Raw genomic sequence first — 27,998 nt, 5'->3', positions numbered from 1 at the left:
TAGGATCTGTATCCTGAAAATTATAAAATGTTAATGAAAAAAATTGAAGAGAACCTAAATAAATTGAGAAACATACTGTACTCATGTATCAGAAGACTCAACAAGATGCCAATTCTCCCCAAAATGATGTATAAATTTAAAGTAATTCCTATCAAAATCCCAGCAAGTGTTTTGTAGATATAGGAAAGATTATTGTAAAACAGAAATTGAAAGGCATATGACCTGGAATAGCTAAAGAAATTTCGAAAAAGCAGAATAAGGTGGGAGGAATCACTATATCTGATGTTGAGGCTTGCTACAGAGCTACATATCAGTAGTCAAGACACCATGATACTGGCAGAAGGATAAACACATCGATCAATGGGACACCTCAGAGAACCCAGAAATAAAGCCACGCGATTATGCTCAACTGATTTTTGCCTGCAAAAGAAATTCAATGGAGGAAGGAGAGACTTTTCAACAAGTGGTGCTATAGCAACTGGTCATCCACAAGCCAAAAAACAAAAAGCCTCAACCTACATCTCTCAAACAACTTATACAAAAATTAACTCAAAATGGATCATGGACTTAAATGCAAAATGTAAATCTATAAAATTTTAGAAGCAAACAAAGGAGAAAATCTTTAGGATAAAGGACTAGACAAAGAGTTCTTAGACTTACCATCAAAAATACAATACATACAAGGAAAAAAACTGTTAAATCACCTCATCAAAATTAAAATATTCTGCTCTGTGAAAGACCCTATTAATAAGCAATGAAAAGACAAGCTACAAGCTGAAGAAAATATTTTCAAACATATCTAACAAAGGATTTTAATCCAGAATATATATATTTTAAAAACTCCTTAAACTGAACAGTAATAAAACAAACATTCAACTAGAAAATGGACAAAAGACACAAAAAGATATTTCACTGAAGAGGATACAGAGATGCCAAATAAGCACATGAAAAGATATTCAACATTATTAGCCATTACAGAAATGCAAATTTAAACTACCATGAGATCACCTACATACCTATCAGAATGGCTAAAATAAAAAATAGTGATAATACCAAATGCTGGTGAGCACATGGAGAAACGAGACCAGTCATACATTGCTGATGGGAATAGAAACCACTCTGGAAAAAGAGTATGCTAGTTTCTTACAAAACTATATGCTCATTTAGCATACAACTCAGCAATTACACTCTTGGGCATTTATTCCAGGGAAATGAAAACACATTCACAAAGAAACCTGTACATGAATGTTCAAAGCAGTTTTATTTGTAATAGCCAAAAACTAGAAACAACCTGAAGGTCCTTCAATAGGTGAATAAACCGTGACACCGCCACTCTGTGGAATACTACTCAGCAATAAAAAGGAACAAACTATTGGTCCACACAAAAACTTGGATGGGTTGCAAGGGAGTTAAGCTGAGTGAAAAAGGCCAATCTCAAACGGTTATATACTATATCATTATATTTAAATAGCATTCTTGAAATGACAAAATTACAGAGATAAACAGATCAGTGGTTGCCAGAGGACAGATAGAGGGGAAGGGAGGGATGCAGCTGTGGCTATAAAAAGATTGCATAAGGAATCCTGGTGATGAAACTGTTCTATATCTTGACTGTGGTGGTCACATGAATCTACACAAGTGATAGAACTACACACACACACACACACACACACACACACACAAGTGCATGTAAAATTGGTGAAAGCTGAGTACGGTCCATGGATTATATCAATGTCAGTTTTCTGGTTATGATATTCTGCTATAATTATGTAAGATATTACTATTGGGAGAAATGAGTTGAAGGATATATGGAATCTATTATTTCTTATAATTGCATGTGAATCTGTATCTCAAGATAAAAATTTAAAGAAAATCAAGCAAGCAATAGGTGAAAATTAATGTGAAACAGGAAGTGAGGGTGGCAGTGTCCAATCTAATTCCAAGGTTTCAAGAGTTTTGCAGTCTTCCACAGAAACACACACCCCATTAGAAAATAATAGTGATTCTTCCTCAAGAAAAGGTTTGTGAGGAGGAAATGTGAAACACTCTTGACTAAACCAAGAGAATGGGTTTTCCAAATGAGACTGTCAGAGCAAGATGCAGTCAGATGGATTGGCAGGCTTAATGCTGTCCCCAGCTTCACCTTCCCCGGGTGCCGTTGGGTGGAAGGAAGCTTCTGATGAAGAGTAGATCAGTTAGAAGAAAAACAAAGAAGCTACATTTTTTTGCACATCTGAAAGTAGTAAGTATATCCGTGATCCTGCTACATATAATTAAAAATGCTAATACTAAAACCTTCTCTAACATAGTCTCCACAATTCCATCTCCAAAAATCTATTCTCACGTATTTTGCTTAGATAAAGATGTACCAGTGAAGAATTCAAAAGACTAGGAAGATGAGTGCAGCCAGAAGCTCTCAGAGAAGGCAGTGATGCAGATTGCTCTCTTAAAACTTTATTGAACAAAGAACACTCTCTAGAATATATGATGGGCTAGGTCTACATTGCATGCAATAAAGCTGAACATGACAGTAGTTCAATGTGAAATGTTAAACAAATTAGTATTTCTCACTGTACAAAACTGCTTATGTAGCTGCCATGCAAGAATAAAGTATTAAGCTCAGCATTTTCACCAATCATCTGTGATGAGCTTTAAAAAAGACATTTGAAGAAATGGTTAGATTTCTTTGGTATATATTTCAAACAAATTAGTTACATGGATAATACTCAAACCTCTTTCAACCTCTCTTGCATTCCAAATAAAATCTTAGGACAAATATCAAAAATGCTTGCCACACCAAAAGACAGACTGTCAAACTCAAAAGAATATAAGTTCTGAAATAATGTTTATTCAGTAGGGTTTATTAAATTGGATAAAGGCAAGAACTGTCAGTTACTGCAAAATTCAGGTAAGAACACTTAGTAGTCCAGCTCTAAGCATTTCTTTTAAATTTCTCACATTAATGAGTTCTGTTTATAGTACTAAAATTCTATCATTCAACCATCAATGATTACATTTCAGAAAAAGGAAATCATTTGTGACATCCTTCTACAAAAGAGAAAAAATTATAATGAATAGAACCAGTATCTAATAGGATACACTAGGGGTGAGGGGGGGTTAGGAAAAAAACAGTGCTTTATTTTCACAGTAGAAATTATGTAATGCAAACATCATTTTGACCCACACCAAAAAGTCCACGAGAAAAGCTCAAATTTGAACACTGTGAGCATTATTTTAAAATCTATGTTTGTGAGTTTATACTGCATCTGTTTATACCAATACGTGGCAAATATCTATCACTTTCACATACACTGAACCATTCTAGGGGAATATGGGAGAGAAAAAGGCCTTACTTATGCATCACCTAGTGCAACTTTTACTTAGACTGCAAGCTGAGTCAACCATTTTAAATATGAACATGTATCCCTGTTAATCCCTCTCTCTCCATCCTTCTATCCCAGACACCTCAAAAGAACCGTGGTAGTCTAACGTCTTTGTATCTGCTAAGCCTCACCACTGAGGTTGTTGAGTACCACCTCCACTGAAACAAAAGTATACTGTCTATTGCACTTTCCTTTTCTTTAACAATTGAGCAGAATTGTAATGCTTTCAACCACGTGTGTAGATTTCTAGGTCATTTACACTGCTGCTGGCATGACTGCTGGCTCTGCAGAACTGCTGCTGGGCTGCAATGGCCAGTGTCTAGTAGCTAGATTTTTTTTAGAATTCCGCTTGTCAACAGGGAAATCAAAAAGCTGTGTATGTGAGTTAGAAACGGTGCTTCCTGCCTGTCCCATTCGAACTGGCTATGTGCTGTAATTAGCAGGGTTCTGCTCACTTCCTTGTTTGCTGTAACTGTCGCAGGAAGAACTGTTTCTGTCTCCAGGAACCAGCTTGTCCCTGTGAAGGGACATGGTGGAGAGAGCAACAGTTGATAAGGAGCCATTGGAGGGGCTTGGCAGACCAGATGTATTGTGGTAAGGCTCACGCTCTGGATTCTTCACATGGTCTTTAATGCTCTCAAGAAAGACACAGAAAAGCTCTATGATATTCAAGGCAAGAGACACCAAGGACACCAGCGGCATGAAGAGGATGAAGATGCTTTTCTCTGTGGGGCGAGAGAGGAAGCAGTCCACCTGACGTGGCAGGGGTCTCGCTTGCAAGTGTAAACCGCATTCAGGCGGAAGCCATAGATGTACCACTGGCTCAGCAGGAAAGCCACCTCAAAGACTATCTTGAAGAAGAAACAGATGGTATAGGTTCACAGCAAGCCCCTCCTCATTTTCACCTTCCCATGTTCTTCAATGCCATACTTGAACTTCTTGATTTCAATTTCCTCCAAGTGCACCTCCACACTAGCACCATCGGTTGGGGCAACTTTGAGTTGCTCCTCTTTCTTGTTCAACTTCTCATCCTTTCGCATTACACAGATCACGTGTGCTAGGTACAGAAGTGTGGGGACAGATGCAAATACAATCTGAAGGACCCAGAAGCACACGTGAGAGATTGGGAAGGACTTATCGTAGCAGACGTTTTCACAACCGGGCTGTCGAGTGTTACAACAAAAGGCAAACTACTCATCATCCCAGGTTAACTCAACTGCTGTACCCAGTAGCAGGATTCAGAAAATGAAAAGGACTGAGAGCCATACCTTCCCTCCAGCTGTGGAGTAAGCTCGAACCCTGTCGAGGAGTTAGCCTAAGGCACTCCAGTCACTCATGCTGCCTGTTTGCTGTTCTTTCCCTTAAAAGTGAAGTAGGCACGCCAAGTGACTGCACTCCTTAGAGGACGAAGTAAAATGAAAAAGCAAGTTCAAGAACTCAAAACTGTCTAAAGCTCACAAGTCTGCTACTATTTGGTACCTTCCTCATTCTTCCCCCTAATGAAAGGCAATTGCTGATACCTGATAAAAGCTTATGTAGATTCATTTTTCATACATGGTGAGTAAATACTCTTAAATAAGGATGTACATATATTGATAATGGGACAATTTACAGAAATAGGGGAACAAAATAGACACATTTAAATATCTTCAATTCCAGAATAAGGCAATCTCCAAAGATTAAAAACTCAAACACAGACACTGAATTAAAAATTTACATGCATATACTGACTGATTCATCTTCAGACTTTTCAGGGCCATCATCTCCCAAACAGATAATGATATTCATCCAAGCATTATTTATGGAGTGCCTACTAGATGCCAGGTACTGTACTAGGCACTGGTTCCTACTGTGATTCCTTTGGAACTCACAATCAACTAGCGGAACAGATAATCAAAAGCACAGTATTTTATTGATTTTTTAATTACAATTAATTGTAAGATAAACCATTATTTTATTTACCATTCAGAAAGCAATCAAGGTATCCAGGGTAAGATGTGCCCCAATTTCAGAAATGTGGGGGTAAATGTATATCTTAGAATCAATGAAAAAGGCTAAGTGAGTAAGTGAATATACAATTGCAAATTTAAATAAGTGCCAAGAAGGAAACAAATAGGCACCAACAGAGATTACCACAAGGAAACCCAGATTAGAATGTATAGAGTCAGCCAAGCAAAGACTGGAAAAACCGCTGCATGTGAAGCAGCAGCATGGGCAAAAATTTGAAGAGGGAAGGACTCACTGTACTCAAGGAGCTAGCTCAAAAGCAGGCAGCAGGGTTACCAGGTAGTAGGCAGAGGCAGCAGAATGGTGCCAGAGGGGGCTACCTCAGGCATCTGCTTGGCAGTAGCAGAGAATCCCAGAGGCAGAAACTGAAATTACACTGTGAGGCTGGGGCAAGATTGAGGCCATTGGAGAAATTATTAATGGCAGTTCAGGAGCTCTAGGGGACAGTGGGAGGGTTGTGGGAGGAACCAGGATGTAAAAGAGGGATGTACAGATCAGTACAGAGACAAGGGTTCTGGGCTAATGGACGGCCAGTGAGTTTCGGTGGTGACAGAAAGTAAAAGAGGATGTCAAGAATCATGGGTCTGGGCTTCCCTGGTAGCGCAGTGGTTAAGAATCTGCCTGCCAATGCAGGGGACAGGGGTTCGAGCCCTGGCTCGGGAAGATCCCACATGCCGCAGAGCAACTAAGCCCGTGCGTCACAACTACCGAAGCCTGTGTGCCGAGAGCCCGCGCACTGCAATGAAGAGTAGCCCCCGATCTCTGCAACCAGAGAAAGCCCGCGCACAGCAATGAAGACCCAATGTAGCCAAAGATAAAAATTTAAAAAATAAATTAATTTTTTTTTGAAAAAGAAAAGAATCATGGGTCTGATCCTGAGAGTCTCTGGAGAGGGAAATATGCAATCTATACTAGTGCTGTGGTCCTGAACGCTGTGGTGAATAAAGGGGCATTTTGCAAGGGTAGCTGCCATTCCAGTTAGCAGGGAGTAGTAGCAAGATCAGGACTAAAAAAGAAGAGCTGCTACTCTCTCCTTATCTGAGAACTGAAGTCAGGTCTCTGCCAACAGGGGCCTCAATTTAAATACTTATTTACTGAATGTGGACCATTATCTTCAGTTGAATTGTTCGCACATGGAAGCTTTTTTGTTAAGACTAAAATGCTGACACACTGTGTTCATTCTTGTGGGTTTCTTCTCAAGAGCTTTTAAAAAAAAAATCTCAAGAGGAGCAACTCTGATACCATCCACCAATCTGTTGAGAGTGGGTGGAACCTGACATGGGGCACTACTGAAGACCTTCTCTTCTTTCTCCATTTCCTCCTGACAGCACTCTTTCTTTTTAAGAAACGTCTCTGAGCAAAAAGCCTACGGAAAAGTTTCTGCCTCTAATTCAGAGCACGCCAGACAAACAGATCTTACTTTAAAACGGAGGACCACAGCTAACTGATTATTACGTGGCAAAAATAATTATTTTCAACCAAATTATCTCAATACAGCACTGACTCATCATTTTTAAAACAAACTTTATTTAGTATATTAAGATAACATTCATAATATTTATATTTTAATTCTCCCACTTTAAAAAATTTAATTCCCAAGGGTATTCATTTTAAACAATCAGGAAAATTAAAAGAGGAAAATATTTCTTAAAGTAAAAATAATATGAATTTGCCTACTAATAAGCAATCTTAAATACCATACAGCTTATTTGTTTCTTGGTTTAATGGCTGTTCCTCACAGTAGATTCAGTAAGAAAAATAAAACTTAAAATGAAACCTAAAAAGGGGGGGCAAGGTTAATACAATTTACAATGCCTCAACTACCCAAAGTTGGTTACAACTGTTCTCCAAGGATAAGAACTGAAGCCTCCCAAAATGCAATTTTTTAGCAAGTAATCAAATTATAAGGCTTAAAAGTACACACAGTGCTTTCTCAGTTGCTTAAATAACACATTTTAGCCAAACTGTCCTCTATCACACAGATTCTGAAAGTAATCCTATTAAGCTAAAATCACCAAGATGTATAGTTTATGATTAATACATTCATCAAGGTTAATCGAAAAGAGACCATTTGCAGCATAAGAGTTGGGCATTTATTCTCATTAGTTTTTCAAATTTAACCAATGCTTAGTCTCCAGAGATTTCAAAGTGCCTTTAAAAATTGAGTTACTTCTTCAAAAACAAGTGGGGTAAAATAACAACAAATGAAGGTTAAAGAAAATAATCCCTGAAACTACTTTAGCATGGTTAAAGGTACCTGATAAAACAAAAAACAGTGCGAGGGGTGGGGGGGGTCGATAATTCTGGTTACTTTAGGATAAAGTTATTAGCAATTTTCTAGAACTACATGAAAGTTCTCAACATTTTCAAATATTTTGCCTGGAAAAAGTTCTTACTAAGCACTTTGAAAATATACAGATCTGAGATTCAAAGGGATGAAAATAACTGATCTAGCTAAGCAAATGGCTCATAGGCAAGTTAAAAGCCTCTTGTTGAACATTATTTTTAAACTGGACAAGGTATTTCCAATTTAAAAATATAAATATAAGATTTCAGGATCAGCTCCAACACATAAGGTGCTTCGATATTGTCACTCATGTCCTTACAACAAAAAAAACCTGAACAAACTGCCAATCAGCAACTTTTATTAGGCTTATCAGAGAATTGAGGACACAGGGCAAACTGAACTCTTAAAATCTGGAGAAACAGGCAAATACAGAGAATCACATCCAAGATCAGCTTACCTGGAGCAGAAGGTGCTGGAGTTAATACACTAGTAAGAAAACTTAAATCGTAATTTTGACAAAGGCTTGTGAGTAAGAACTCCTGGGGGCCCGATCTTAGGAGAGCCTCTATACTCTCATGGCTTTACCTCCAGGAACCTCACCAGGTTCTGACTGTGAAGATACAAGAACAATCTCCTCCCCTTTTGGGTAAGAGGAAGAGAAAAGTGACGATTTTGAAATACACCCATGGGAAAAAGTAACAGTTTTGAAATAAACCCAGAAGGTTCTCCATAGCAAAGGCCAACACTCCAAGGGAAAATATACCAGAGCCTTCTATACTGTCCTGGGAGAGGGGAAATTAGCCAACACAGACTTCTCTAGACTTGTTTCACCTAAAGGAAGCAGGGGTTGGGGGAAGGCTAAGAAATACTTCTGAAGGTTGCAGTCCAGGGCTCAGGCCCACCAAAAGACTAAGACTTGGTCCTAAGATTATAAAACACTTGCCCTTCCCCACACTCTACCACCACATCACCAAGGTTCCACAGTAATCCAGTAACAGTGGATTACAACGGAAAGAGTTGCAAGAAACAGACTCTACTTAAAAAGGACTTCTTAGGGAAACCCAAAGATAATGGGGGAGAAAATTTTAAAAATAAAGACACTAGAGGAAACAGAAGCCTCTGGCATCTACACCTACAACAAACATTAAACACAGCCTAGCTCCTAGCCAAATTAACATGAAACCTTATACTACAGGCCTATTTACCTCCATTTCTATTATCCAATATATCCTACCTGGCTTTTAAAAAACACTAAAAAGTATGCTAAAAGGCAAGGGAAAACAGAGTGTGAGGAGATTAAGCAAGCATCAGAACAAGACTCAGATATGGCACAGGTTTGGGGATTACCAGTGATAATTTCAGACAGGGAATTTAAAACAACTATGATTACTATGGTAAGCACTCTAATGGAAAAGGTAGACAACATGCAAGAACAGACAGGTAATGTAAGTATATACAACTCTAAGGAAGAATTAAAAGGAAATGCTAAAACTCAAAAACACCATAACAGGGCTTCCCTGGTGGCGCAGTGGTTGAGAGTCCACCTGCTGATACAGGGAACACGGGTTCGTGCCCCGGTCCGGGAAGATCCCACATGCCGCGGAGCGGCTGGGCCCGTGAGCCATGGCCGCTGAGCCTGTGCGTCCGGAGCCTGTGCTCCGCAACGAGAGAGGCCACAACAGTGAGAGGCCCGCGTACCGCAAAACAAAACAAACAAACAAAAACCACCATAACAAAAATGAATAATACCTTTAATGGGCTCATCAGTAGACTGGACATGGCCAAGGAAAGAATCAGTGAACTTAAAGATATGTCAAGAGAAACTTCCCAAACTAAAATGCAAACAGAAAAAAGAATTTTAAAAAGGAGAAAAGAATATCCAAGAACTATGGGACAATTACAAAAGGTGTCACTGGAATACCAGAAGAATAATGAGACAAAAGAGAAAAAATATTTGAAGGAATAATGGCTGAGAATCCTCCAAAATTAATGACAGACACCAAATCACACATCCAGGAAGCTCAGAGCACACCAAGCAAGATAAATACCCAAAAACTCTACACCTAAACATATCGTATTCCAACTACAGAAAACCAAACACAAAGAGAAAATCATGAAAGAAGCCAGAGGGGAAAAAAACACCTTACTTATAGAGAACAAGGATAAGAAGTACATTTGACTTCCTGTCAGAAGCCATGAAGTGAAATATTTAGTGTTGAAAGGAAAAAAAACACCAACCTAGAAGGTATTCAGTGAAATTATCCTTCAAAAGTGAAGGAGAAATAAAAACTTTCTCAGATAAACAAAAACTGAGGGAATTTGTCACCAGTAGGCCTGCCTAGTAAAAACTGTTTTAAAAAGTTCTTCAGAGAAAGAAAATGACATAGGCCAGAAAGTCAGGTCTACACAAAGAAAGAAAGAGCATTGGAGAAGGAATAAATGAAGGTAAAATAAAATCTATTTTTCCTATTCTTAATAGATAACTGTTCTAAGTAATAACAGTAATAGCGTATTTGCTAATTATAGCAAATGGATAAGTAAAATGAAAGGTACCTGTACTATCTCAGAAGCAGAGTAGAGTTATCCGGTAGTGGACTTAGATGATAAGTTGTAAATATACACTGTAAACTCCAGAGCAACAACTAAAAACCCTTTTTAAAAGAAATATAATGGATATGCTAAGACAGGAGAGAAAACAGAATCATACAAAATGGTCAACTGAAATCAGGGAAGGAAGAAAAAGGGGACCTGTTATTGTTTAAAAAAAAGAAGTATAACAAATAGAAAAGTTACAAACATGGTTCATATTAATCCAAGTATATTGATACTCACTTTAAATGTGAATGGCCTAAATATACCAACTAAAAGAGATTGTCAGAGTAGATTTTAAAAACTCACATTAAATATAAAGATACATCTAGGTTCAAAGCAAAGGGATAAAGAAAGATATACCATGTTAATATTAATCAAAAGAAAGCTGGAATAGCTATATCAGTTTTAGACAAAGTAGACTTCAGAACGAGAAAAATCATCAGGGATAAAGAGGGGCATTAGAAAATGATACATTCTCCAAGAAGGCATAACAATCCTTAATATGTATGCACCACACAAGACAGCATCAAAATATACAAGGGGCTCCCTCTGGGCCTCGGTCCTCCACCCGCGTCCGCCAGAGCCTGTTGGTGTCCATTGACCAGAGTCTGTGAATTCAACGCTCCGAGCCCGTCTGGATGGCCCTGACTCCCAGCTGTCTACCCTTCGAAAACACTAAGAATAATGTCCCTGCACCAATTTTTACTAGAGCTAATCACGTGCCATGCCTGGAACAGGGATCGTACCCAGATTGCCCTTAGCCCCAGTAACCATCAAGTCCACATCTATAAGAACGGGAGCCAGTGGGTGAAAGCTCATGAGTTCAAGGAGGACAACGGACACATCACAGGTATCGACTGGGCTCCCAAGAGTGACCGCATTGTCACTTGTAGGGCTGACCACAATGCCTACGTCTGGGGTCAGAAAGGTGGAGTTTGGAAGCCGACCCTGGTGATCCTGAGAATTAACTGCGCAGCCGCTTTTGTCAAGTGGTCCCCGCGAGAGAACAAATTTGCTGCAGGCAGCAGAGCACAACTCATTTCTGTTTGTTACTTCGAGTCAGAAAATGACTGGTGGGTAAGCAAGCACATAAAAAAACCCATTCGCTCCATGGTCGCCAGTACACCCTGGGGCAGCAAGATGCCTTTTGGTCAGCTGATGTCAGAGTTTGGTGGCAGTGGCACTGGCGGCTGGGTGAATGGGGTCAGCTTCTTTGCCAGCGGGAGCCGCCTGGCCTGGGTCAGCCACGACGGCACCGTGTCTGTTGTTGATGCCTCAAAAAGCGTGCAGGTCTCAACTCTGAAGACAGAGTTCCTGCCCCTCCTGAGTGTGTCGTTCGGCTCAGAGAACAGCGTTGTGGCTGCTGGCCATGACTGCTGCCCCATGCTCTTTAACTACGACGACCGTGGCTGCTTGACCTTCGTCTCCAAGCTAGACCTCCCGAAAGAGAGCATCCAGCGCAACATGTCGGCCATGGAGCACTTCCACAACACGGACAAGTGGGCCATGACCAAGGACCGAAACACAGCCCTGGAGACGCTGCACCAGAACAGCATCACTCAAGTGTCTATTTATGAGGTGGACAATCAAGATTGTCGCAAATTTTGCACTACTGGCATTGACGGAGCCATGACCATTTGGGATTTCAAGACCTTAGAGTCTTCTATCCAGGGCCTTTGGATAATGTGAAGCTGAGCGAGCCTCCCAGATCCAGCATGAGGACAGATAGGCTGCACCAAGCAACTCCACCATTCGCATGATGGGGAGGAGAGCCAGCCTCCAGGAAACACTGAAGACGCATAAGGCGCAAACCTTGTTCTGTGTTTTGTTTGAGTGTAATTGGTGAAAGTGTTGGTTTTTTAAAAGCAGCAGTGATTTGGGGTGTTTTTTTTTGTTTTTTTCTTTTGCTATTTCATTCCATTCTTGACCAAAGCTTCTCTTTAAGCAGTTTATTATGGAAAATTGTCACACTAACTTAAAGGAAGGGGTGGGGGAGGTATGTAAATTGTCTGTTAAAAAATTAAATAAAAATATTGAACAAAAAAACAAAACAAAATATATGAGGCAACAGACCTGCAAAGAGAAATAGACAAATCCACTATTACAGTTGGAGACTTCAACACCCCCTTTCAGTAGGCAAAAAAAAAAAAAGAGAATAAAGATAGGTGAATTGAATAGCACTATCAAGCAACTAAATCTACCTGCCATTTACATAATACTTCATCCAACAGCAGCAGAATACATGTTCTCAAGCTCACATGGAATATTCATCGAGATAGACCAAATTCTGTACCACAAAACACAAATCAGCAAATTTTAAAGAATAAAAATCATACAAAGTATTTTCTCACACCACAATGGAATTAAACTAGAAAACAATAACAAAAAGATAAACGGAAAAATCTCAAAATATTTAGCCATTAAACAACACATTTCTAAATAATACATAGGTCAAAGAGGAAATCTAAAGAGGACTTTTAAAATATTTTGAACTAAATGAAAATGAAAATACAAATCAAAATTTGTATGATGCAGCAAAAGCAGGGCTTAGAGAAAAGCTTATAGCACTGAATGCATATATTAGAAAAGAAAACAGACTTAAAATCAATAACCTAAGCTTCTACCTTAGGATATAAGGCAAAGAAGGACAACTTAAGACTAAAGCAAATAGATAAAAGGATAAAACAATAAAAACTATAGCAGTAATCAATGAAATTGAAAACAGGAACTCAGTAGTGAAAAAAATCAATGGGAACAAAAGATGGTTCTTTGCAAAGACTGATAAAATTGATAAACCTCTAGCCAGGATAACCAAGAAAAAAATGAGCGAAGACACAAATTATTAATATCAGAAATGAAAGAAGTATCATCATTACCAATCACGTGGACATTAAAAGGATAATAAATGAATATTATGAACAAATCTATGCCTACACATTTTATAACTTAGATAAGTGGACCAATTCCTTAAAAGATACAAACTATCAAAATTTACACAAGGAATAATAGATAATCTGAATAGGCCTTTATCTATGGAAGAAACTCAATAATTAATAAACTTCCCAGAAAGAAAGTCCCATACCTAGATGGTTTCACTGGTGAATTCTACGAAACATTTAAGGAAGAAATTCTCTACAATCTCTTCCAGAAAACAGAAGTAGAGAAACACTTCAAAGCTTACTCTATGAGGACACATTATGTATGGTATTACCAATACCAAAACTAGATAAAGACATTAAAGAAAGGCAAACTACATGAACACAGATGTAGAAATCCTCAACCAATATTATCAAATCAAATCCAGCAATGTATAAAAAGAAATACACATCTTGACTACATGGGATTTATCCCAGGTATGCAAGGCTGGTTCAACATCCTAAAATCAATTCATAATCAACAGATGAAAGTAAAAACACCACATGATCATACCAAGTGATACAGAAAAGCATTTGACAAAACCCAATACCCATTTGTGATAAATACTCTTAGCAATCTAAGAATAGAGAGAACTTCCTCAACTTGATAAAGAACATCTACAAGAAACCTACAGTTAACATCGTATTTAATGGTAAGAAACTGCATGCCTTCCCACTAAGCTCAGGAACCAGACAAGAATGTCCTCTCTCACCATCTGTATTAAACATTATACTGGAAGTCATAACTAATACAAGACAGGTAAAGGAATTAAAAGGTATACAGATTGGGAAAGAAGAAGTAAAACTATTTTGTTCGCAGATGACATGACTGATTATGAAGAAAATCCCAAAGAACTTACCCCCCAAAAAACACTGGAACTAATACGCAATTCTAGCAAGGTCACAGGATACAAAGCTAACATACAAAAGTCAATCACTTTCCTATATACCAGCAAAGAACAACTGGAATTTAAAAATTAAAAACAATACCATTTATATTATCACCAGAAGAAAAAAAGTACTTAGGTATAAAGCTAACAAAACAATTGTAAGATATGTATGTGAAAAACTAAATAACTTTGTTGAAAGAAATCAAAGAGAGAAAAATCAAATGGAGACATATTCTGTGGTCATTGATTAGAACACACAATATTGTTAAGATGTCAATTCTCAACTTGATCTACAGATTCAATGTGATCCCAATCCTAGCAAGCTATTTTGTGGATATCAACAAACTGATTTAAAAGATAAAATAGAAAGGCAAAAGACCTGGAATAGCCAACACAATACTGAGAAAGAACAACAAAATTGGAGGACTGACACTACCTGACTTTAAGACTTACTACAAAGCTACAGTAAATCAAGACAGTATGATATTGGTGAAGAATAGACACACAGATCAATGAAACAGAACACAGAACCCCAAACTAGACTCAACACAAACACAGCTGATCTTTGATAAAGAAGCGGAAGCAATCCAATGGAGAAAGAAGTCCTTTCAACAAATGGTTGAAATAACCTAATCAAAAAATGGGCAAAGGACTTGACTAGACATTTCTCCAAAGACATACAAATAGCCAAGAGCACATGAAAAGATGTCCAACATCACTAATCATTAGTGTCATGCAAATCAAAACCACAAAATGATACCATTTTACATCAACTAGGATGGCTACAATAAAAAAAAATAAGGAAACAAGTGTTGGCGAGGATGTGGAGAAATTGGAACCTTTGTACAGTGCTGGCAAGAATGTAAAGTGCTGCAGTCACTGAGGAAAACAGTTTTGTGGTTCCTCAAAAAAATTAAACACAGAATTACCATATACCTAGCTAGTATTTCCACTTCTTGCCGTATACCCCAAAAGAACTGAAAACGGGGACTCAAACAAAACTTGACCACAAATGTTCACAGCAACACTATTCACGATAATCAAAAGGTGAAAACAACCCAAATGTCCATCCACAGATAAATGGATAAACAAAATGTGATATGTCCATACAACAGAATATGACTCAGTCATAAAAAAAGGAATGAAGTAATGATACCGGCTACATGGATGAACCTCAAAAACATTACACCAAGTGAAAGAAGTCAAACTCAAATGGTCACAAATTGTATATGATTCTATTTATATGAAATATCCAGAATAGGTAAATCTATAGAAAAATCAGATTGGTGTTTGCCAGGGATAGAGAGAGGGAGAAACAAGGAGTGAGTACTTAATGGGTATGGGGTTTTCTTTTGGGGTGATAAAAGTGTTTTGGAACTTGACAGAGGTAGTGATTGTACAATATTGTGAATGTACTAAATGCTACTGAATTGTACACTTTAAAATGGTTGGTTTTACATTACGTGAATTTTACCTCAATTTTTTTTTAAAAAAGGTCACAACATTGTAAATCAACTATTCATCGATTAAAAAACAAAAAAAGAAGATGGGCCTATGAGGCTTACTTCCTGGCTCTACCACCTACTAACCTGTATGGCCTTCAGGAAATTAACCTATTATATTTGAGCATCAGTTTCCCTCATGTTAAAGGAAGGTAATTCTTTCTAACTTTTATAGTTGCTATGAGGATCTAAAGAGTAATGAAAATAAAGCACCTGGCATAGGACTTCCCTGGTGGCGCAGTGGTTAAGAATCCGCCTGCCAATGCAGGGGGACACGCGTTCGATCCCTGGTCCGGGAAGATCCCACATGCCGTGGAGCAACTAAGCCCATGTGCCACAACTACTCAGCCTGCGCTCTAGAGCCCACGAGCCACAACTACTGAAGCCTGCACACCTAGAGCCTGTGCTCTGCAACAAGAAGCCCGCACACCTCAATGAAGAGTAGCCCCCTGCTCACAGCAACAAAGGCCCAACGCAGCCAAAAACAAATAAATAAATAAATAATTTATATTAAAAAAAAAAAAAAGCACCTAGCATAGCACAATGCCTGGAAGTTAAGAGGTACTTGAAACAGAGATTATTACTATTGCTTCTTAACTTAATTTCTCATTTATGGCCACTTGAATTATATTAGGAAGCTATCTCAAGTTTTTTTGTTTCCAAAGAATTTAACTCTTCATATTTGTGCGAATGTCCTTCTCTTGAACTCAAGTAATCTTTCATAGTCTCAGTGGAGACTGTTTTCTTCTCTGTATTCATTTTGGATGAAAAGAGAGCTATTCAGGCCAGTGATGGAACACAGTCAGGGTGAATAGATTGTATGTGTCTCTGTATGCCCAGTTCCTAGCAAAGTCCACTTCTCCGTTCTGACAGTTGATCATGAACGAGGTAACCAATATAAAATTTCCTACTTAGCCAGCCAAAAGATTTACCCAAGCCCAGCTCAAGGGAAAAGTAATTTTCAGTGGAAGTTCCACACTTTATTAATTCTATTCCTCAGACTCCAAGAGCACCAAGGGCAAAGAGACAAACAGAAACTGAGATTGTTGGTCCACTGAGGCCACTATGCTGTTTCCACTGTATTCTCCTAGTTAGGGCTGCTCAGCATTAGAAGTCAGCAAACTTTTTCTGTTTAGGAAGGGCCACAAAATAAACACTGTATTTTAGGCTTTGTATGTCATACGGTCTCTGTTGCAACTACTTAACTCTGTCATTTTAGCGCAAAAGCATCCATAGAAAATACGTAAATGAACGAGTATGGCTATGTTCCATAAAATAAGTGGCGGGCCAGATTTGGCCCACAGGCACTCAATAGATTTTTCTTAAACAAATATTTGGTTGAATTTTACTTTGTAATACCATGCCTAGAACACAGTGCTTTAAGTACAGGAGGTAGAAAAAAATTTTAATTTGATTTTTTTAATTAAAATGCTTTAACATAGGAAACAAACCTTTAAATTAAGAAATAGTGGGCTTCACTGGTGGCACAGTGGTTAAGATTCTGCCTGCCAATGCAGGGGACACGAGTTCGAGTCCTGGTCCAGGAAGATCCCACATGCCATGGAGCAACTAAGCCCGTGCGTCACAACTACTGAGCCTGCACTCTAGAGCCTGTGAGCCACAACTACTGAGCCCATGAGCCACAACTACTGAAGTCTGTGCCCCTAGAGCCTGTGCTCCGCAACGAGAAGCCACCACAATGAGAAGCCCGCGTGCTGCAACAAAGAGTAGCCCCTGCTTGCTGCAACTAGAGAAAGCTCGTGCACAGCAACAAAGACCAAACACAGCCAAAAAAAAAATAAAATAAAAATAAATTAAAAAAAAAGAAATAGTAAAGCTCAAAAGCACTGCAGAATATGAACTATAGCTTCTAGTGGTATTTCATGGGTGGGTTACTTTTTATATAAAAATAGATCCCCACGTACTACTTTCCAGTTACTGATTTCAACAACTGATAAAGAGTTATGCTTAACTATTTAAAAGTGTCCACTATACGGGCATTTGTTGATCAGTTCTTTTTCTTATATTTCCAGTGAATATATATTTCAGGCTGTGTAGAAAAATGATTCACACTCATTTTTGGTTCCTGAAGTTTTAAAGTCACATTAAAGAACTAGTTAAATCCCTTAAGCAGAGACATTTATCAAAGACTAATGAAATTACTCATCTTAAGAAGATGTAGAAAGAATGTTCTCTCTCTCTCTCTCTTTTTTTAATATTTATTAATGTATTTATTTGACTGCTCCGGGTCTTAGTTGTGGTGTGTAGGCATGTGGGACCTAGTTCCCGGATCAGGGATTGAACCCGGGCCCCCTGCATTGGGAGCAGAGTCTTAACCACGGGACCACCAGGGAAGTCCCAAGAATGTTCTCTTAAAGAAGGAAATAATTATGTTTTATGATTGGCAGAAAAGGGGACTTTAAAGTCCATCTAGTGCTCCAGCCAACTCGTCCTCTAGACTGGGGGGCTGTGGAGTCGGGGGGGGGGGACTGAGTCACTATAAGAAGGACAAATGAGGTAAAGTCTTCTATGTAGACAATGCATGCAGAGCTAGTAGTGGGGCTAGTTCTAATTTGACCATTCCCTTATCTCATTTACTAAAAAACAAACAAACAAAAAAATCCAGATTAGGACGATGAGGATAAAGGCAACCAGGAAGCCTGCAAAAGCCCCAGATTCTTCTGGTTCCCTGAAGAAGTCAGACTCAACTGGAAATTGACACCTGAGCCATTGTTTCTTTTACTGATAACAAGACAACAGAAACATGGGTAGTTTTTCCTATATCAACAGACTAGCAGAATTGGAAATACAAAATATTATAGTACAAAGAAGTATGATTTTGGTGAGACTTCTGTCGTGTTCCAGAGACTGTTCTACAGTCAATTGGATCAGAAACAAAAACCCGGTCAAGAGAGGAAACCACACAGAAGTAATGGTTCTACATGAGTGCCTCTGTAAGAAGAGGCAGATGTTTTCCCCCATTAATGATTCCTACTATCTTTGTTCCTGACCTGAAGTCCAGTTTAATATTGATATCTTATTAATCTTCATAACCTGCAGTAAATTCACATAATTTCAGACAGTGCAATTACTTAAAAAAAGATTATGATAAAATAATCAATTAATACTGAAATACTTCCAGCTTCTTACAATCTTTATGAAAAACTCCAAGCCTCGCTATAATCTTCTTCAAACTCTAGGAATTTTGCACACAAAAGCAAGAAACCACATCTTATTTTTATTTAAATAAGGAGGAATAAAATGACAAAGTAAATAATATCCCATATATTCTGTTTCTCATTGTTGACGTCTTTTTTAAGTTTTAAAAACTCTAATAACATGTAAAACCTAAAACTAAAAATTAAAGAAAAACATCTGTTTTATTTAATGTGGGCAACAACCTGAAAAAATAAGTTTATTTTGGTCTAGTAGAAAATAACTGTATGGTTTTAGATGGCAACTATAAATAATCTGTTAAATTGATAATGGTTCATTGACTTTTCCTCAAGCATCTTCTCAAAATAGTTTGATTAAAAAAAAGTAACCAAATCATCATTCAGCTTTTTGGTGAAAAAATAAAATTAATCTGAAAAAGAAAAATGGAATCATTAATCCAAAATGCATATTGCTTGCTAAAAATGAAGGCTTATAACAAAAGACAAATTTGTGAATATTAAGTAATAACAAACATCCAAAGAATGCCTTTTAGTAGGGGAAAATATGGGTATTCCTACCCAGAAAATATTTAATCAAATTTACTCTTCCTACAACTCTCAAAAGAGAAAAATGACACAATCCAGATCTTCTCTATCTACTCTCTCCTTACCCTCTTGCAATTTGGCATTAATGTATCATTTGACTTAAAGAAGTCATTAATAAATGGCATTCTTAAATGAAATGGATTTTCTCACCCCTCAATCCTTATCATTATGGACCTTTTTTATGGATTTTTAACACTATTGGTGAATACCATTTAAAAAAAAATCTTTCTTCCTTGCTTTCAAGAGGTCTACTCCCTCTCCTTTCAGTATGATCATTTTAAACACGTCTTTCACTCTGCTCTGTACTCCCTCTTGGAAGGTTCATATCATTTCACACTTCCATCTCAGGTTCAAGGTAGCCATTTCTGGAGTCAGATCAAAGCCTGGTTTCGCCACTTATCAGCTGCATAATCTTGGCCCTGTTACATAGCCTCTCTCTGACTCAGTTTCCTCATATGTAAAATAAGGATGAGAGTGGGGATTGTGGGGATTAAATGTAAAACATCAAATAGAGTGCCTATCTACCATATATGGTAGATGCTCAATATATGGTATTTACTAATATCAGGTTTGGTATTCTGTTGACATTTTATTCTTTATTATGAAAGCCAAACTCATTATCTCTCCCTCCAAACTTATACATCCTTTACAAGTTTCCCAGTCAGATAAATGATACCAATGCTTTTCCAGTTTACCACAAATCCTTGGGATCATCTTTAATCCCTCCACAGGGACCCACCACTGTGCAAAAGCTCTCTACAGTGTCCTTCCTTTTTGGTTCTGTAATTTAAGTCAAGTTTCTCATTTATTCAATACTTACAGCTGTACCCCAGTACTGGATTGTTCACAGCTTTGTATAACTAGCTATTCAAGAGCATTCGTTACCTACTACTTCAAAACAAACAAACACTTCTCATAAGTCAACCCCAGCCATAGGAAAGGAACTACATGAATCAGCACTTCACTGTCCTAGGCTCAATTAGCATCAATCTCCAACCTCTCTCTATCCTCTCTCTTGCCTCAAGTTCTAATCGCATCTCCCTATTTCAACTCCATTCCATTCTCCCTACTTTGTTGTGAGGATGACCTTTTTGGGTTTCTGGGAAGAAAAGTGTACTGTAAAACATGCCTCCCCTCTCACAGGCACTTCAAAGCAGACACGTAAAGAAAAAGAAGATCAGCAATGCATATTTACAGGGCAAAGGTCCAAGCCAGAACTTCTTCCAAGTGCGAGTAATCATAAAGCTCCATAAAGAGTTTAATAGTCACTGCTAAGAGTGTTCATATACATGCCAATATGTATATATAACAATAAACAGAAGTTGTCAAAAAGAAAGTACAGTTACATTTTTCTTTTTTAATTGGGCAGCATTTATTTCAGTAAATTAAGGAGTATGATCTTTGGTCTGGAATAGCCCAACATCATATTATGTTCACAAAAGACAAGATATATCTGTTTATAAACATGACCTCTAAATTTCTTGCAACAGGACACAGATTAAAACAGTGACTTTCTTTCATACTTGTTCAAATACACCATATGCTAGGAATTATTTAGTTATATATACAATCATAGCCAACATTCTCAGAAACAGATCAAATTTATGCATGTGATCACATACCTGTGTAAGTAATCACAAGAGACCTGATTTATACATTTTTATAAGCATTTTATTAAAAATTTAAAAGGTATGCAAAATATATGGGCATGATCACTTTACACATAATAAGCACAAAAGGGAGGATTATATCCATTTTTGACTATGAGATTTCATAGTTATCCATTCGTTTGATCCTAATGGGTAAATCTTATCAGAAGCATCAAATTCTCTATTTTTGGACAGTGGGGTAAAGATCTGAAGGTCTGATTCTAGCTGAAAAAAGGGTATACTGTAAGAAGTCTAATGACTAAACAGTTGCAAATTCTAGAAAGAATTTTATATTACTCTGAGTTAGGTACTAATTTATGCTTCAAATTTTCCATCCAGTGCTATCTTTTTAGGTACATGAAAGGAAAAAGCAACGATACTCAGACAGGTGGTCTGTAGGGCCCTCATTTAGTGAAGGGCAGTAAAAAAGAGGTATTTTTTTTAGATGCAATCCCATTTGCAGCAATCTCACAGGTTATTTTTTTATCTATTCTTCTATCTATTCAGACAGACCATAAGACATATAAGGGCAAGAAAACTATGGTTTATTCATCCTTGTAACTCAAAATGCCTTGCACATGGCCACTAAGAATCAGAGTTCACGTTTAGAGTCGGTTTCCCAAGAGCAGAGATGCCTGTTCTCGTCCACTTTCACTCTGAGCCCATCTTGCTGGCACTAATAGTGTGTATTATGAGAATGAGGTACAGTTAACAAGCATGTTTTAACAAATGAGTAAACCAGATATATGGAAAGATAAAAACAATATATTCAACTAATAAACTTTATTTGTACATAAAAGGCAGGAGAGCTTAGATAAGGTCATGCATATGGCTGATTCTCTTTGTTGTGCAACGGAAACTAACACAGTATCGTGAAGCAATTATACTCCAATAAAGATCTATTAAAAAATTAAAAAAAATTTTTTAATTAAAAAAAAAGAAAGTATAGGGGAAAAGGTCACGGGAAGAAGTGTGACAACGACTGAGAGAAAATACTGTTGGAAGATTTGTCATTATATATCAGAAATCCCTGGGTTTTAAAATTCAAGGATTAAGACTAAGAACTGAAGCTTCCATTTGCTATGTTGTATCAATAGAGCCATAGTACAAAAAGGAGTATTATGTTCATTAAAGAGTCAAATTTAATTTGGACACTAACAACCTATTTCCCCTGAGTAGTATCTACCCAAGAATTTTACTTTTTTAAAGCTTCCTAAATTTATTTTAACTCAAGGCACCTCCTTAAAAGCACAGCACTTCACTAGAGAGCTTTCTATTTGTTTAATTTCAAACTGCAGTGATATTTCTTAATTAGGAATTTAAGGTGCTAAATTTATTTTGATTACATTTAATTTATTATTTTAAATTCTTAGTCATCCTGAATCAACAGCCAACAGTATTCAAACCATTTTTTTAGGATTTACTGGCAGAGATCTTCAGATAACTATTATCAACATAAAATAACTCAAACACCCAATTTCAAGAATAATAGAAAATTCTTTGAATTAAAGAGATTTGTGATGTAAAACCCAAAATACATCAACTGTCATGAAGCCTTAAATTCAAAATGTAAGTAATATTTTGTACAATGGGAAAGAAAAAGCAAACATAAAAATTATATCATCTTTGTGTGTGTGTGTATATACACACACACACATACATATATTATGACAGATTGACAGATTGAGAGTTTAAATTAAATGGCTTAGGCTAAATTGCTAAGCTCATCTCAGATATAAATTATATCATTATAAAATATCCCAAAAATCTTTAAACCTTGGTCTTAACAAATTATACACAAAATAGTATGAGGCCAGATACTAATATTCAAACTAGGTATACCATAATAGAAAAATATTTAACCTAATGTTTGAAATTGTTACAGCTTCAACACTTGCCATCTTAACGGTAGTCTCTGAGTAAAACATGCTCAACACTGAGCAACACCTATGGAAACTTGAAATAATCTCCCTGAATAACTGGTGATTATTAATCATAGTCAAATAATCTATATATATAAGATTCATTTCAAGGCTGTTCAAGGGTGATCAACCACAGCTAACAGTCATAATCATACACTATTACCCCAAGCCCTATTTCATAACCAAACACCTATACACTACCCTTCAAAATCTGGATTCTGACCCAATAAGCAGTCTAAGTTATTGGGTCTACAAGAAAAATATTGACATGAAACTCCTCCTTGCTCTTAAGTACTTGAACATAAATTAAATCTGTCACTACTTTGATTTCTTCTCTACCATCTTTTCTCTCTCCCCATTAGGCAGCTTTTCACCTACACATAGGTCAGTTGAAAAAAAGAGCACATGACTGTAAAGAACTAACTACTTAATCATGATAAAGCTTACCCAAAGAAGTCTCTTTTTTCAGAGTTCCCATATTAATTCTCCTTTATTAAGCATCATCACCATCATAGCCAGTTTTAATTATATGCCCACATGCACAGAACACTACATTAGTTTCAAAACAGTTAAACATATATAGATATTTTCTTTTTAAAAATTATGTACTTGCCTTGTGTCTGCATTTAAGTACAACTCCATAGGCTCCTATAATAAAAAAAGAAGTAAACAATTAGGGGCACGTATACAAATTACAGCTCTTGGAGACTGTAGAATCAAAGTTCTATTATATTTACATTGGTTATCAATATATGGTATAATAATGATTCCTAAAACGATAATATTCTGCAGTGATAATGCAATGAGCCATATACAAAGAGAGCATGAATATTTATTATACATTTTTTATAAACCAAGAGTATAAGCAACCCATTTCCCCAACAAGTGCATATTCTTAAATGCTTCTCTTTTTAAAGAAAATTTCACTTTTCTTTTTTAAACTTAAGTTTAAAAATTTCTAGAGACAAGATTTGGACATAACAACTTTAAGAGTAAATTAAAATCACCTCAAAAGATTCTAGAGAACTCAAACTTTAAGAGTTAATGGTTTCACAAAGGTAGGCTCAAGCATGGAGCCTACCAAATATGTTCGCTGTCCTAGGAGACATTTAAATTCTCTTCTAAGATACTGGAATGTTTTCCCTGACTGGCAAAATAGTACAGGCCTCACCTCAGCATTCCAATCAATAACTAGTAGGAGTTGCTACATTTTTGCCATAAATATTAAAATCAAAGGCACCAGCAGAGGGGTCCAAGGATCTCTGGCCATTTATAGCCAAGCACTCCCACTTTCTTTGATATATTTCAAATGAGATACATCACTAGCTTTTGGGTTACTTATACTATTTACTAGCCAGTAAGCTGCTTCCTTAGAGGCAAAACACAGAGTTGACAGCAAGGAAATTGAGGCAAAAGTTATAATGTGAAAATATCTAATTAGGAGAATCAAAATATAATATATGATAACTGAAGTTTGTAGAAATGATTGACATTTACAGACAGGCAAAGCCCGTGTTCATCTCTGAGAAGAGGACTTCAGGGAGATGACATTAGGAAATGTGTCTCCAACAGAGCCTGGAGAGCCAGAATAAGTCTCCCTCACCCGGTAGAGATGGATGAATCTTATTATCACAGTTAGGATGAACCCAGCCATTACAGCCATCCAACTCAACTCCACAATCACCAGGCAATCATCCAATCCTCATTTAACTGCCCATGCTAGTTTTTCTGTGGGGTAAAAATGCATTGCTTAGGCTGCAGGGACATAGAGCTTGCTTGACAGTTTTTAATTACCTTAATATATATGTATTTCATAGTCAGAAAAGCATATGAGGTAGTTTACAAAGAAAAAAAAACATATAGCAATGATGGTTCTGACTACAATTTAAAACTGACATATTCTGATTTATATAACAGTCTGGTAGTTTTAGTTAATCTAAGCCGATCCCTGAGAAGATTATCACCTATGGGTATACTATGAAAAACAAGGCTATGATCCAGAAAATCTTAGGCCCAGAATCTGGAACATTCCAATCCTGTTACACCCAAGGAGCTGACCTTCTCCATCAAGTAGCTTTATGGCATGTCTCTATAATACTTTTGAAAAAACAAAAATAAAAATAATAAAGAAAGCAGGTATTATAAAATAATAGTAGATAACACATTGAAAATGAATTTTATCTACATAATTAATATCAATGAAAAACAGGAAAAGGAGTTGACTGGTGAAGGAAGAAGGATCCATTCTTTTTATATGGTTTCAAACTTCAGACCCTGAAGCAAACACGCAATGATTAGACAATATTTTAATTGTTTCTATTTATTTGAAAAGGATTTAACAACTTAGTATTAAAATCCAGAACAACTATCCTGTTGACATAGGTAAATTTTAAAACTTCTTTTGAAATTCAAAATATACTTGAAAATTCTGAAATATCAAGTTTTTGTAATATTTGCTTTAAAGATATAGATGCTAAGAAACCATAATTATAAATCACTTATATCGTGTTAACAGAATCATTTATCAAAATCTCCATAAAGTTATCTTTAAGCCAAGAGCAAAAATTACTAACAAGGGGCTTCCCTGGTGGCGCAGTGGTTGGGAGTCCGCCTGCCGATGCAGGGGACATGGGTTCGTGCCCCGGTCCGGGAGGATCCCACGTGCCACGGAGCGGTTGGGCCCGTGGGCCATGGCCGCTGAGCCTGCGCGTCCGGAGCCTGTGCTCCGCAACGGGAGAGGCCACAGCAGTGAGAGGCCCGCGTACCAAAAAAAAAAAAAAAAAACCTAACAAGGAAGAATCAGGAAGATTTATGAAAATGAATTACCATATTTCATCAAATTGGTATCACTGATTATAAGCATTAGTACTGCTAGTAAAGAAAAAGTGCTGTCAATCAAACCATGACATGCTACTGATTATAACACACATCTGATTTCAGAGATGTTAAAAAATGACCAAATTGGGCTTCCCTGGTGGCACAGTGGTTGAGAGTCCGCCTGCCAATGCAGGGGACACAGGTTCGTGCCCCGGTCCGGGAGGATCCCACGTGCCGCGGAGCGGCTGGGCCCGTGAGCCATGGCCGCTGAGCCTGCGCGTCCGGAGCCTGTGCTCCACAACGGGAGAGGCCACAACAGTGAGAGGCCCGCATACGGGGGAAAAAAACAAAAACAAGACCAAATGGTGTGGTTCAGAATTTATAAAATGTGGTTTGTTATTCTCAAAGACAAATAGAAGTTATTTATTCATTTATTTATCATGTATTAAGGAAAATTTGACATACAAATTTTAAGTTAGTCAAAATAAGCCTAGCTGACATAAAAAGTAAATGTAACCAAAAAAATGTAGACTAAAGAAATCATGATTGCTAATGAAAAGAATGAAATGAAGGCAGCCTTAAGAAATCTGATTTCTTAAACTTTAAAGGATTTTTAAATGTTATTAACGTTCAATTGGAGAATAAGACCCAAATAGTTTAAGAGTAATTTTACTTTTAATATTTTACTCTTAGGCACATATGTGAATTGATAAAGGTTAAGTTAACAGAATCTGAATTAATAACTTTTTTGGTGGTAGGTATAATTGTACATTGCTCAAAAACTCAAGGAATGCTAAACTTACCTTCACCTACAACCCCAAGGATCTCAAATTTATTCATCACATTACCAATGTTAGGAATCTTCATGAAGACAAACTCCTCTTTTGATGCAAGCCACAGAACATGGCACCAAAAAAGAACTTCTAAGAAAGTTGTACAGTAAGTAGAACAAAAAATGTCCAAAGGAAGAAATTCTCACAGGTTGGCAGGAACTTTCACATATTTGTCCTAATGTGAAGTATTAAATGATTCCCTGAAAGAACAAACACAATTAAAAGTCATAAGTTTTATTTCTCAGTACTCTAATAAACTAACCAATCTTTTTGTACAGTTCTTTTAAAACCACATTAATGTTTCATATACTACTACTACTACTACTGCTACTGCTACTGCTGCTAATAATAATAGGAGGGAAGAACCCAAAATGAAACACAAATGAAAAAATGTACCTAACTATATTTGAAATGAATAATATAACTACACTGAAGGAGGCTGGGGGAAAAGAATTAACCCCAGGTAACTTCTGAAAGCAGTATTTTAACTACATACTCTCCTTGAACTAAAGACAAAAAGAAATATAAACAAATATTATACTCAGTTATTTGTTTTTACACAGAGATATGAAACTTTTTCATGTATATTCTAGGATTGAGCAAATAAGTAAATACACTGTGGACAATGTGGGTTTGGTTTCATTCTTATAAAAGGAAGTTACAAAGATGACAAGGGGGAAAGCTTGGAAATAAGAGTTAACCATATAGGGTCAGTTCTTAATATAGACAGATGTAGAAATAGATATAAATGTGTATGTAAATATACATACACACATACATTCTTCCAAAAGGTAAAACATGAATCTAACCATAGGCAGCAACAGACAAGCCCGAACTAAGGGACATTCTACTCAATAACAGACCTGTATTCTTTAAAAACGTCTACATCATGAAAGACAAGGAACAACTGAGTAACTGTTCCAGAAAAGAAGATTAAGAGTCATGATAACTAAATATAATGCATGATCCTGGTTGGACCCTAGACAAGAAAAAAAATTTTTTGCTATAAAGGGTAACTGATAAAATTTAAATGTCTACAGATTAGATAGTAATATTGTAACAATGATAATTTTTTTTGTTTTGACAATAGTAAGGTGGTTACATAAAACAATGCTCTTGTTTTAAGAAATGACAAGATGGATGAAGGTGTTCAAAAGGTACAAACTTCTAGTAATAAAATGAACAAGTCCTAGGGATGCAATGTACAGCACGGTGACTATAGTTAATAATACTGTATTGTATATTTGAAAGTTGCTAAGAGAATAAATCTTAAAAGTTCTCATCACAAGAAAAAAATATGTTCCTATGTGTGGTGACAGATGTCAACTAGACTTACTGTGGTGATCATTTTGCAGTACATACAAATATCAAATCATTATGTTGTACACTTGACACCAATGTTATATGTCAATTATATTTTGTAAAATAAATAAATAAGGC

The 27,998-nt window shown here is 36.9% G+C and overlaps 2 protein-coding genes and 1 pseudogene across 4 annotated transcripts in view; 1 reads left to right on the top strand and 2 right to left on the bottom strand.

The window, feature by feature from the left end:
• Positions 1–26,647, bottom strand: part of CDKL5 (cyclin dependent kinase like 5) — a gene marked incomplete at its 3' end in the record, with an annotated part of 125,979 nt that extends 99,332 nt beyond the window's left edge. For both annotated transcript variants that reach the window (XM_082681718.1, XM_082681719.1), the window contains exons 1-2: positions 26,529–26,647; positions 23,522–23,556 (exon numbers count right to left, since the gene is read on the bottom strand). In XM_082681718.1, the coding sequence (XP_082537844.1) occupies positions 23,522–23,556; positions 26,529–26,592 (99 nt within the window). In that variant the 5' untranslated portion in view covers positions 26,593–26,647. The remainder of the gene's footprint in view (positions 1–23,521; positions 23,557–26,528) is intronic.
• LOC309839409 (gap junction alpha-1 protein-like) lies at positions 3,639–4,720 on the bottom strand (annotated as a pseudogene). Its single transcript has one exon. The product of its transcript is annotated as a gap junction alpha-1 protein-like (transcript).
• LOC309839958 (actin-related protein 2/3 complex subunit 1A-like) lies at positions 10,994–11,958 on the top strand (the record flags this gene model as incomplete). The annotated part of the gene is given in 2 exon segments (XM_082681972.1): positions 10,994–11,014; positions 11,017–11,958. Coding segments are annotated over 2 exon segments (963 nt in total).
• Positions 26,648–27,998: the final 1,351 nt, after the last annotated feature.

Source organism: Grampus griseus (assembly GCF_964374135.1).
Source record: "Grampus griseus genome assembly, chromosome: X".
Lineage (NCBI taxonomy): Eukaryota > Metazoa > Chordata > Mammalia > Artiodactyla > Delphinidae > Grampus > Grampus griseus.
The sequence above is the reverse complement of the archived record's forward strand: the minus strand, read 5'-3'. Positions and strand labels throughout refer to the sequence as shown.